This window comes from Nuphar pumila, chromosome 10 (genome assembly GCF_984573655.1).
Source record: "Nuphar pumila chromosome 10, dmNupPumi1.hap1.1, whole genome shotgun sequence".
Lineage (NCBI taxonomy): Eukaryota > Viridiplantae > Streptophyta > Magnoliopsida > Nymphaeales > Nymphaeaceae > Nuphar > Nuphar pumila.
Window position 1 is genome coordinate 3,743,739 of NC_143258.1, and position 13,554 is coordinate 3,757,292.

General features: G+C 40.4%; 1 protein-coding gene across 1 annotated transcript; it reads right to left on the minus strand.

Moving 5' to 3' along the window:
- Positions 1–1,600: 1,600 nt before the first annotated feature.
- Positions 1,601–3,154, minus strand: LOC149823286 (U-box domain-containing protein 41-like). The gene has a single exon (XM_090019912.1). The coding sequence runs from the start codon at positions 3,152–3,154 to the stop codon at positions 1,601–1,603; it is 1,554 nt and encodes a 517-aa protein (XP_089876038.1).
- Positions 3,155–13,554: the final 10,400 nt, after the last annotated feature.

The following is a 13,554-nucleotide window of genomic DNA, read 5'->3' on the forward strand; positions in this document are numbered from 1 at the left end:
TCATGCGACGCTGCATATAATGTGAAGTATTTTTAAATAAAGTTGATCCATTAGCTATCCTTGCATCTGATTAAACGCTGTCTAGTCTTGGGCGAGATTACAGTGAGTTTATTTTAATGGGCGAGATTACAGTGAGTTTATTTTAATGGGCGAGATTACAAAATGTTAAACTGAGCCCTGAGTATGGTTAATCATATGGTACATAAAGGCGTTTGGGACCTTAGGTTATCGTATCTTCTCCCACTGTTGTCAGTTACTCAGATGCAGCATCTCTCTCTCTCTCTCTCTCTCTATGCTTGAAGGATGACCTTTCCCCAGTTGGCATGGCCATTCTGTAAAATAAGCCTCAACAGCTCTTTGCTTCCTAACCAAGTGATCCAAGGTCAACTGGTTACCCCACGGAGGCCCCAAGGGGTTGTCCACATGGTCTCGGGTTAGTAGATAGGAAGCTATCCCCCTACCTTGAGTTCAAGTCACTGTGCTTTTTCTGGAATTAAGGCTAAGCAAGGTGTCTCCCTGAGGGTCAAGGGATGTGTGAGGGTTTTGTGCTGCCTGAGAAGCGATCATAGGTTTGGCAGGCATAGCCCAATGTGACATCCAGTCTCTGATTCTGGGGGTTGTTTCTCGGTTCTGCATTAAAAACAAAAAGAAAAGAAGAGAAAAACTGGTACCCTACAGACCTCCAGCCAAGCCTCACTCTGCCCCCACAGATTGTACGGGATTTCATTGCATATTTGAACATCAAAGTCTAGTGATGGTTGCAATTGCTGTAAAAAATAGTATTAGGATGGTTGTCAACAAGAGCTGTGAACATCCATGGCATATAATATGGTGCTGACAAGGGTGCACGTTCACCACAAATTTATAGTCTCACACACCTTGCCCACATTTTGAAGTTGACCAGTAGAGATCATATTTGAACCAATGTTACAAATGAGGTTTCTTTATATGGTGATGATGCACAATACCGTTTGAATGTGTTTTGCAGACGAAATTTGTAGAAGTAAAAAGGTACAAATATATGATAAAATGTGGGATAGGGCGATGAAAATATGCGAATTGAAACATGCTAAATAATCACTCAAATTGGATATTTGTGGTTTTATTTTTTTTATTTTTCGTGAATCTGAATTAATTCATGTTTTTCTATGAAAAACACGATTCTTTGTGATTTGAGTATTTATGAAATATTTTAGGTTGTTAAATTTCAAACCTTATAAAAACCTACTCATGTGTTAAAATTTAAATCTCATAAGCAGGTCCCTATAAAATCAACATTGTAGCGGTTAAAATAAAAAACTCTTAAAAATTTAGTTCACATATTTAGGTTGGCCTATTCTCATAAAAAAATGTGGCTAAGTTTACCCCGTGAAATCTACTCAAGCATTTCCAAACAAACCAGTTGGCCTATTCTCATAAAAAACTTTCAATTGAATATATCTTTTTTTTTATACAAGAGACTATAAATATAACAAACACACACACGGACGCCGATACACAATAAATCGAACAAATCCTGAATAAAAGGAATAAAAAAAAAGAAAATCGCCAAAGAACGCTTTTCTTACGCTTTCCAGAGCTCGCGTGGGCCGGTCTCCGGTCAGAAGCCGGTTGTATTGGGGCCGGAGTAGCTGCTCCATCCGGCGAGGTTCGCCCGCGGCGGTGGCGGGACCTCCCACCCACCGCCGCCACCACCATCGTCGATCTCCGTCACATGGGCCTCCTTGAGCACCCTGAGCAGCGTGGCGGCTTTCTCCTTGGTGCGGCCGGTGCCGAGGGCGGCCAGCCGCCTCACCGACCAGAGCAGGGCGGAATTGGCACTGGTGTCCACAAGCCTCGCGTTCCCCCTCCCCACCATCAGCACCAAGAGCGCGAGCGCGTGCTGGTCCACCGGCCCGGCGCCGGTCGCCCTCTCGACGGCCTCCATCGCGCCGGCGAGCGCTTCGGAGCCGAGCATTGCTCTACGCCCCTCCTCCACCACCGCGAGGTTGTACAGTATCATGAAGCACCGAGCCCGGAGGTTGCCGTCTGCGTCGTCGCCGCCGGCCCCTGGCGAGCCCCTCGCGCGCCTCGCTAGGATCGGAACGGCGCCCTCCCGGATCATCTTCGTCTTGTTGGCCTGCTGGAGAGAGAGGTAGTAGAGAGCCATGGCCGAGTCCTCGGCGGCGGCGAGGTTTCCTCCCCCTGCCGGGACGAGGAGGCGGAGCAGCGGCGGGATTGCGCCGATGACCGCGATCACGGTCCGGTTCTCCTCCTCGGCGGCGAGGCTGAAGAGCGCCGCCGAGGCGTGGCCCTTCGCCTCGCTGCACCCGCACCGGAGCGCACTCACCAGAAAGTCGAGCGAGCCAGCCCGCACCAGCCGCACCTTGTTCTCCTTCTCGAGGGACAGGTTAACGATCGCCGCCACCGAGTCGATCTGCGTCCGCGGTCTCGGCGAGGCAGTGAGCTCGAGCAGGGCCCTGAGGAGGCCCTCGTCGGCCACGAGCCCCGGCCGGCAGGAGGGGTCCTCGCGCGTGAGCTGCCGGAGATCCCGCGCGGCCTTTTCCTGCTCCGCCTCATCGGGGCTCATGAGCCTCTCTGCTAACCGAGACGGGGCGGTACTGCCTCGTGCGGAGGCAGAAGATATGCTAGCAGCTCCAACTTGGCAAGAGGAGGTGGGTCCTTGGGGGAGAGGGAAGGGCAAGACGGGGTCGTTATTGGGGCCGAAGTTGGTGGCGGAGTGGACGAGTCGGGCTTCGATGGGCGGCGCCGAAGGGGCGGAGGGACGGGGTCGGGGAGGTGAGCGTGGGGCGGAGGTGGGGTGGAGGAAGTTGTCGACGAGGAGGCGGGCGGCCTGGATGGATGGCGGGGAAGGGGAAGGGAGGCCGTAGGACTGGCAGAAGCGGTGGATGGCGGAGCCGAGGGAGAGGTTGGGGATGAGGAAGGAGGGGCGGTCGGCGGAGAGGGGCTGGCCGGTGACGTAGCAGCGGGTCTGGCCGGAGTCCAGCCAGGCGTAGGCGCAGTTGCGCTCGTAGGTCTGGCCGGAGGAGAGGATGACGGGGTCGGACATCGGCAGCGAGGAGATCGGACAGAGATACTCCGGCGGCCACGATACGTCGTCCGGCGGCTGCCGCAACGGCGATGGCTGGTGGTCCTCCGGAAGGAGCCTAGTCATGGCCTTGGTCAGAGAGAGAGAGAGAGGGGGGCGTTGTCTCCTGGCGCGCCTTTATCGTGGGCTAGGTCGTCGTTGACTTTCAGAGGCCCACCAAGTCTTCGTTGACTTTATGTGATATTGAATGATCGTTTTACCTGGCTCCTATGACCGAGCGATGAGTTTGGGAATCGATGGAGACGGCTTCACTTGTGGGAGAAAGACGAAAACATCCATGGGATTTATTGTTGTACCTTGTCTGATAACGGGTCGGGTATGGATTTGTCTGGTTTTGGGGCCTCATCTGAGTTGATTCATATCAACAACTTCTATGTCCAACCCAAGGCTGGTAAACTAACTGAATGAGCTTTGGCTGTTGGGGCTTGACTTGTTAAGGTTATATACTCCTTCTGTGAGCTGACTCTTTTTAAACAAATTTGTTTTTTAAAGCTTATATATATATATATATACAATTTTCACATATATGTATACAATAAATGTAATATATGTTTAAGAATATATAATGTATAAATATATAATATGTGAAACAAGCCTATACTTGCCTAGCCTAGCTAGCTCAACTCATTTACATAAACGTGTTGGCTAATCTCAATTTTTTGGAAACAAGCCTATCTGAACGATGAACTAGATTTTAAGAGTTTTATATTTTAATTGCTAATTCAAAAATACATTGAGTGAATGTATTCTTAATTTTAAGTCAATAAAACCATTCATTTGGATTTTACTAAGCATCAATATGGTTAGTCATCAAATTCAAACTTACTTTTGGCATTCTACATCCATTCTAAATCGGAATTCAACTCTAAATCCTACAAGATTAGGCATTTCTGAAAAAATGGTCCAACTTCTTTATTCACCCACTTCTATAGAACATTATGCTGGCAGTGTAGACCTAGGTGAGAGTCTTTGATTAGGAGAACCATCACAAGTTCGACATCAACCTATTTTCAATGATATTGTGTCATCTAGCGAAGATTAAAAGAAAGGGACTCGAAGCCTAGAAAAAAGCAACTCGCGCATAATGTTCAAGCCAAACTCAGCTGGCTGGTCAATCTAAGCTCGCCAGAACCTGATACGCATGAGGTAAACAGATCAAGTCCAACTCGAAATCCATTACATCTAAACAAAGTCCGACCCTTTTACATCCCTATCGATCTATTGCCAACAAAGATCGAGCACATACGTTTACCATACCCATGCAGAGCAGATGGAGTGAACAAGGCTAAGGCAGTCTATGCGTAAACAACTTCTAAAGTCAACGCCTTGACTTTGATTTTATTAATTCATCATGACAAGGAGATTAATATAGTTGAGTGATGGTAAGAAACTGTCACGTAATATATATATATATATATATATATATATATATATATATATATATATATATATATATAGTAATGGGTCCATGCTAAACCTATTTGGTGCTAAACCGCGTGGTAAATGGGTTTTTCGGGGTGTTTTTATGCGGTTCCGGCACTATAAATGTGTTGGGCATGATCGATTTATTAAGGATCCACAGCTGGATCATGTATTTTTTGATTGAAAAAAATGATGTTTGGGGCCTCGAAAATTCACAAAGATTTTGGACCATTGATTTTTCAAACTTTATAAAAAACCCACCCATCTGTTGGAATCAAATGCTTCAAGAGCTTATCTCTCTAAAATCAAGTACATATATCACATCTGTACGGTCAGAATATTAAAACAAAATGAAAAAAAGCCCAAAAAACCTATTAAAGCATGCAGTTTAGCACCTAGAATATATATATATATATATATATATATATATATATATATATATATATATATATATATATATATATATATATATATATAATGGCTAAGCTCGTGGGTAAGGAACCCTTTACTGAAAACAATATAATATTTTCATTTTTTTTGGTTCTTTTTTGCATCTGACACAGATGTGAAATGCATATTAAGTTCAGTAGAAACCAACCTTTGGAACATGTTTTTCTGAAATATATGTAAGATTTTGAGGGTTAAAAATCAATACAATGTACCAATTTTTCAAAACCACAGGAAAACATGTTTTATGTCCAAAAACTATGATTCACAAGTTGTTTTCTATCATTTTGACCATGCTGAACACATCCATGAAGTTGGATTTGGTAAAAACAACCTCCCACGAGGGTAGCAAATGCTACCCCTATACATAATGTTTTTGAAAAAAAAAGAAGATTGATATTTCCCTATACAATTAAGTTGGCTTTTCACTCTGATTTAGTATGTCTGCAATCCCATAATTAAGATGACTAGGACTCCAAATCAGAATTTAAATATTGTGCAGGCAAGTTCATGCCCGATCCAAAACCAGAATTTGAATATTGTGCAGCAGATCCAAATCCAGGTTGAGAATAAGATCCTATGATGTTAATTGAATCTCCATATGAGAGAGAGTATGGTAGTTTTATATCATAATACTATGCATAGTGATAAGCACTTGTATGGATATAATCATCAAATGTTGATATTTAGCCTTACAGATGAGTTTAATATGGTTAATCTACTGTGTTAAGAGGTCTTATCATGTTTACTACACTAAAAAGATTCGATTTTTGAGATGGTGAAAAATCAATGGCTCACAATTTAGAAGATAAAGGTGGTAAATGATAAAAAAAATTCCAATTGGAGTAAACTTTCATACATAGAAATAGTAAATAGAACATCCTAAACATCATCCAAAGGCTAGATTTTACTCTTGGAGATTAGATCTATGTAAATCAAGTGTGTACCATCATAAGTTGGTATGGTGTGCATGCCTAAAGAGAAAAAAAAGACAAAAATCAGTTTTTTTTTGTAACTATGAACGGGCCAAACTAGTTCCAAAACTAACATAGATAGTAGTTAAGACACCAACACACTTTCACACTTTCACTCTTATTGTAAGAATACTATCCCAAAGTAAAGTATCGGATTTGGATCACAGTTCTGACCAAACCTGACCCATTTGCACCTGTATTGGAACGGGCGCGACATACGTGCTCACAGACACACACACACAAGTATAGAAGTGTCCTTAATGTGAATTACAGTGTTTTGCGATTAGCTGGCTATTTATTTGTTTATGAAAAAATATATGCTGGTTCTTTACCATGACACCATAAGGTGGTACACACTCTTCTTTGCATAGATCTAGCCACCAAATGGTAAATGTAATAATAAAGATGTATTTAACATGATTTATTTACTATATTAAAAGATTTTATCATGTTTAATAAACCATACAATTTAATTTCCGAGCCCTTGAAATTCAAGGGCTCACAATTCATGAAAATAAGGATGGTTTAAAAATGGTATAAAACATCATATTTGATGTCAACTTTATCGAAGACTTGAACTTTTATTTTTCTTCAACTTACCTTTGTTTTTTTCCCTCAACTTCTTTCCTTTATTTCCATTTTTTGGCTTTATACTGGATTGGTCAGAACATGTTGGACACGGCAATTATTCTGCTGTGATTTTTCATGAGATTATTGATTTTTCCCTTAAAAATCGAGGCCAAGTAATAAGATAAAATAACTTATGCAAAAGCCATGGTTAAAAATAAAAAATAAAAATAAAAAATAAAACAGAAAAAATAAGGTTATATATTCTTATAAATTTAAAAGCATAATGATAATGACAATATCAATGGAATATTCATCGAAAACACATGATCCAGGTGCAGATTCTTAGTAAATCGACCATGCCCAACACATTTATGGGGCCGGAACCACATAAAAAGCACCGGAGAAGCCCAAAAAACCCATTTAGCACGTACCCCAGTATTATATATATAAAATAAAATTTTCAAAAATTATGTGAGTCCGGGTTTGGAATTCTATTTTCATGACCCGACAAAACCCGAACCTGGGCGGGTCCGGGTCAACCCTGACCCGCTGCGTTGACAACCTTTAGGATACCATTCCAGATCCCCGATTCTTGAATTAGAAGATCTCAGATCCTTGGTTTTGATATCCTCAAGAGCCCCTTAAACACACAGATCTCTGACACTAGGCGAGGAGCATGTCCAAGCTAGAGATCCATGAATTAGAGATCCTAACCTCACCTTGGATATGAGATTTGAAACAATCAAACAAACCCTTAGAATTAGAGATGCAAATGGGTCGGATCTAGAATAGAAGTTTTGCAATTTTTGATTGTTCTGGATCTGATTACCATGTAGTGTATGAATAACGCCAAGGTGTTGCAATAGGGTGTCAACGGGACCCAACCTGTACCAAACCCAATAGTGCCAGGGTGCCAGGGTTTGGTGATAAATAATAAGGTCCGATTAGAAGATTAGTATATGTAGCTGGGCATGGTTTGTGAAATTTCATACCAGACCTGTGCCCGATCCGAGTTTCGATTAAGACCCATGTTTTTTAATGTAAAAAGAATAAAAAATATTATTTTACAAGGTATGGACCAGGTCTAGTTCATGTAATTCTTATAGGGTATGGGTATGGTTTTTCACATGAAAGACCAGATCAGACCCGTTTCCAAACCAGATCCGAGGTTTTACGCTGACAGCTTGCAGCATGAAACCTCGAGGTTTTACTTTGCCGGATGTGGTGACCATTAATGGGGATGTTAACAAATGGGTAGGATGTAAACTACTCAGATTTAGGTTGGATCTAGGCATTATTGAGTTTGACTTAATCGGGTATAGCCTAATCGGATTCGGTTTCAGATTCATATTTATATTTGGATGAAATTAGATAAAACCAAATCCAGATCCCACTAGCTTAAAACCTGATACTTGCACTAAATCGTATCAGATTTTAGTCATATTTGCGTTCAGGTTTGAATGCAAATTTCAATACTGAACCTGAATATGATTATTAACCATATCCGAATATGGCTATTGAACCTGACTAATAGGATTCATGTTCGGATTCGGGTCGGATATCAGGTTATATCCGACCCATTGACATCCCTATAAATCGGACATGGAACCCAATTTGATTCCCGTTTAGCTGCATTTGGTTCCATCTACATGTGAAAAAACAGATCTGGTATGAGCGTTTCACCATCTGGGTTCTAATTCAAATTCAAATCCGTTTAACCAACATCCAATTATTTGAATATGGTATTGGTTCTAAATCCGAACGATTTACATACGTATGATCATAGGTTGGTAGGACTTCCTGTGGCAAGTCTCCCCACCTGGCCTTGGATTTCCTATTCAATAAACAAAAAAAGTGCCATGTCTTGTGCTGCGATTTCACCAAAAGCTTAATTGGCATTACATTTTTTCTAAGGTTGCAAAGTTGATTGGATTTAGACTAACCTCCAATCTCAATTTGAAACAGTATGGTTTTGAGAGGGATTGAAGCAAAGGTAGCCCTTATGGCAAGAGGCATAGCCAAGCAAAGTACAAATAGTAGTGTTGGGCTAAAATTTAGAGGTATGATAGAGGGTTAAAAGCTGATAACAACGAGCACCAAAGACACGAAGATGATAATAGTCAATCGATTTATGAAAGAGAAGCTTGTACGGGGTCTTATGATTTAGTACTAAGGTTCAAAGACGGTTGATGATGTAAACAACAATGCGAAAGACATCGACTCAAAATGAATATGACAGAGTGGAAGTATGAAATAGGCTAAGCCCAATTTCAACGACATGCCAATGTTTGCACTCAACTAGCCCATTGTGTTTTGTGGTATGCGGGCACAAAAATCGATGGAATATGCCATGGTCCTATAAAAAAATTTCAAAATCATGACTGGTAAATTCGTCTCTATTATCAGTTTGAAAAGCAAGGATGGGAAGTTGAAGTTGCTTTTCAATCATATGCTTGAAAGACTTAAAACACTCAAACACTTGAGACTTAGCATGCAAGGGAGAAAACTATGAAAAATGAGAAAAATCATCCACTATGAGGAGATAAAAATGAAAGCCTTCGGAGGAAGAGATTAGATCAAGTCCCCAAATATCGGCATGGAGAAGTTCAAGTGAGGATGATGTAGAAGAAAAAAAGTGACCAAAAGAAAGTTTGTGAGCTTTGCCAACAAGACAACTCTCTCACACTTTTATTTTGTTATTTTTATTAACAGAGATAGCATGAGTAGAGTTTAAGTAAGAAACAATCTTCTTATTTACATGTCCGAGACATTGGTGCCATATATCAAAAGATGCCACTTTGCCTGCATATGATTATTAGATTTGATTGGGTAGAGTCCCGTGATGGATTTTGGTCTCCTAAGACAAATCTTGCCTATCCGACGATCCTTGACAAGGAATTCAAAGGGAGTGAATTCAAAAATATAATCATTATCTTCAGTAAACTGGCTCACCGATAAAAGGTTCTTCGTGATAGTAAAAACATGAAGATTTTTTTTTTAAATCAAAAGAAGAGCCATGAGATTTCAGAATGAGATTACCAGTGTGGGAGATGGGAATCATCTTACCATTGCCAAACATGATTTACTCACCCCCTTGATATTATGATTTATTGGAGAATTATTGATCATCCATAGTTAGATGATTCATAGCACCGGTGTCAGAATACCAATAGTCATTAGTGGATTGCTGAAAAGACATGACATATAAGGTTTTAGGGATATCCCAGTACGTTTTGACAATATGTTCGCATTTTCTACAATATTGACAGGTGACTGCCCCACGATCACCTTGACTTTGGGACACTGGGTTGCTATTGGACGTGTTTGGAGAAGAATTTCTCCCTTGTCCCCTGCCACGACCTCGATAAAAGTCACGACCACCACCTTCACCCCTGAAGGCAGTAAAGGCAGTTTGTTGGGGTTCACACATTTCAGAAGGCTTGGCATGAATTAGAAGCACACTTTTTTCCTGATTAAGAAGCATATCATATAGATTTATTAAAGTATACATGGCCGGATTGGTGATAATGGAGGTCATAAAACTTTCATACTCGAGAGGAAGACTATTCAAAGTTATTTAAACTAGTTCTTCATCTTCTACGAGGTGATTGACAGTGGCAAGAGAATTGGCTAGAAACTTTATACGGTTAAGATATGACAACATATCCAAACTTTCTTTCTTAATGAAAGTTAGATCTTTCATTAGGATTTTGAGTCTCAAAGAAGATTGAGATCCATATACTTTTTTCAGAACAAGCCAGGCTTCACATGCTATTTTTGCTCTAATGATTTGACCGAGATCAGTTTAAAAAATAGTAGCTTTGATCCAGTTGATCAGAACAAACCCAAATAAGATAATTCAGATTTTCTATTTTACCTCCATCTGTCATGGCAATGAAAAGATCTGGTTGAGGGGAAGAACCATCAACAAACTTGAGAAAATCTTGGCTGATCATAACCGATTGAAGCTGAGATCTCCACAACAAGTAGTTATCTCAATTTAATTTTATCAAGACAATGCTGACGATAGCATTCCACTGGGTCATAGGAAAGGAAAGAGACGATGCGGAAGTCATTGAATACTCATTTGAGATTGATAGCTCTGATACCATAATAAAACAATGAACATGATGATAAACTTGATTTTTACTCTCTTGTCCACCGAGAGGATTGAGTATTCTATTTATAAGCATAACAAAGTTTACAATGTTTAGAATACACAATTCTAGAATATCGACTTACACAGTTAGATATGATAACAAAACAACTAACAAATGATATCAAATGATAGCAATTATCATTTTTGATAACTTTATAAAAAATGATAATATTAGATACACGGTTGTCTCACGGTACTCCTGATTGAATTTGACTTCTTGTAACTTCATTTGACTTATCTTTCTGAACTTCATTTGAGTTATCCAAAACTTGTTTGACGCATTTGGTTTATGAGAAACCATTATCATTAGGAGATTTAACCGTATAAGCATTATCCTTATCAAGTTCCAAAAATAAGATATATCCTAATGTATTACCAGATTGACTTGCTACTTTTATGTTCAGGCTTTCTCAGATTTGGATCGAACCTAGATTGACACTTTTAGTGAAGTCACTGATCTTGATCAGAGAGAGAGAGAGAGAGAGAGGAGTTTTTGGTGTAATAAGACATTTTTTTATATTTACACAGAGAAACCGCCCATAAGATCAGAGAGCTGTGTTGGCTTTGCCTATCATACATACGGTCGCTGTCCTGGCAACATAAAATTCCGTGAGCTTACCCCTTGACCCGAGAGAGCCATCACGCTTCGGGTTGAGCAAGGGGTCACACATGAAATTTGAACCTAGACCGCCTGCCAAGCAGGCCTACCAAATCCCATTGGGGGCAATAAGATGTTTTTTGCAAATGAGATCCTACAAATGCGTTCAACCCGTTGATGCTCCTAACTAGGAAGAGGAGGAGGGGGCATTGGGCCAGCTGGTACCTTATGGGCTTTTGGGTACCAGCAATTCAAGTGAGCTCAGACCAGTTCGATTATCTAAACATGCCCAAATTGGGTTGTTCCAATATACAAATACACAGGTCTGACATGTTTAGGTGAATGGGCCTAAAGGGTCCTGCCCAAGCCTGACCAAACCTGATTATAACTGGGTTGGGCTCGATCATGTCAATTTTTAATAAAAAATATTTAAAAAAAATACAGTTTTTTTCATGATAAATATCCGTTTAAAACGTAAATGTCACATTTAAATTGCAGCATTTATGTTTTTTCATAAATCTCACGATATTTGAAAATCTTGCAAGAAATTGTCGTTTTAAACTTTCAGGCAATTTCTCGGGATATTATCGTGAGATTTTCATAAATCTCGCGATATTTGTTACTATGTTGAAAACTCGAATCTCTTCGAGTTCCCATGAGATTTAGAAAGTGAATCTCATTTGCACAGTACTCCACAAGCAGTCTTTAATTTTCTTAGTATAAGATAAAGTCATCCTAGTGGGATTTGAATCCTAACTCCATTGTTAACTATGCTGTTGAGCCACATTGTTCGAATGCAACCAAAGGCGTAGCTAGGGGGGGCAGGACTGGGCGAAACAGTTTATTTTTTTTTTTAAAAGCCCAGTCCTAGCCCAGCCCTGACTGCAGCAAATAGTTTGATTTGTCCATATGAAATAGATTTTTATTAATAATTGTAGCCATTTTTTATTTTATCTAAAAAAAAAAAAAAACCGGGGGCGCTGCCCCCGAACCCCCAACTATCGCACAAATAAATTTTTTTTGCTACACCCCTGTTTGCCCCCCCACCCCCCACCCACACACACACATGAATCCTAGCTACGCTCCTGTATCCAACCTTAAGTAACCCACCTCTGAAAGCTACAGACACACCCGTACACCAGTGGGGTTTGATCCGGTGCCTTCATCTCAGCAGTTTCACAAACATCCCACTGGCCACGTGGGCGACCGCCGTGGCGCAAAAGGAAAAGAATGTGAGTTAAGCATATCCCTTTTACTTGCCCCAAGGACTCAGCTCCTGGCTAAGTGGGTTGGCTTAAGGTATTCAAGTTGAAGGACCTTGCGATTTGATACATGAGTTCTACTTAGGATCTGACTTTGAGGTGCTTATACCAGCTCCAAATGGACCCGACTTAGGCAGGAGTAGACCTGGGTCAGAGTTTCGTTAGCAAGGGACAGATCTAGGGATGTCAATGGATTGGATAATATCCTATATCTGAATGAATCCTGACTTTGTTTAGTCAGACTGAAATCTATGTCACAAAGACACATGAACCCATGATGCGAATACTTGAAAGTTGATTTTTTTTTGGAAAATAGGACAAGAGGACATGAATTTTATTATAATTTTTAATAAAAACTATTTTAACATAAAAATGTATTTTTAAAATAAAACAAAAAGTTATTAAAAAATATTAAAATATCCAATGTGCGTGTCAGTGTCCACATGTCCTCTCGTATCACCAGGCGTGTCCATGTGACATAGATTGAAACAATATCTGATTGTAATCAGATGTGGATATGGTTTTGGTTTTTTGCTACTGAATCCGCCAGATATACAGATTTTGTGAATATCAGAATCTGATTACATGTAAAAAAAGTGGAATTGGTATAAGCTTTTCACCATCCAAGTCTGAGCCGAATTCGTTTAGGCAACATCCGACCAAGTCGGATTCGGTATTGAGCACATCCATTCCGAATCTGAACCATTTACATCAATAAGTAGATCCGATAAAATCTTTATCTTTTAAATATACTAATACAAGATTTTGTATCTTAATCGAATCCCAGGTCAGACTCAGTGTGGCTTATAAACTCCAAACAGACTTGGGGTCTGTATACCACTAAGTATTATGGATCTGACCTGTTCTGATATAGTTTAGTAGGTCTAGAACCTATTACATTCAGATCCGGTCAGTAGGGTTGCAAACGGGTCCGATTCAGGAAGGGTTTTTTGCACATTTTGGTTGTCCCAGATTCGATCCGATCAGACTCCCCAATGTATTTTGGGATCCGAAATCTGAACAGTTTGCCTCCC

Bases quoted from the DNA above. Each gene is read 5' to 3' on its own strand.
- LOC149823286 (XM_090019912.1), bottom strand. From the start codon at position 3,154: ATGACTAGGCTCCTTCCGGAGGACCACCAGCCATCGCCGTTGCGGCAG.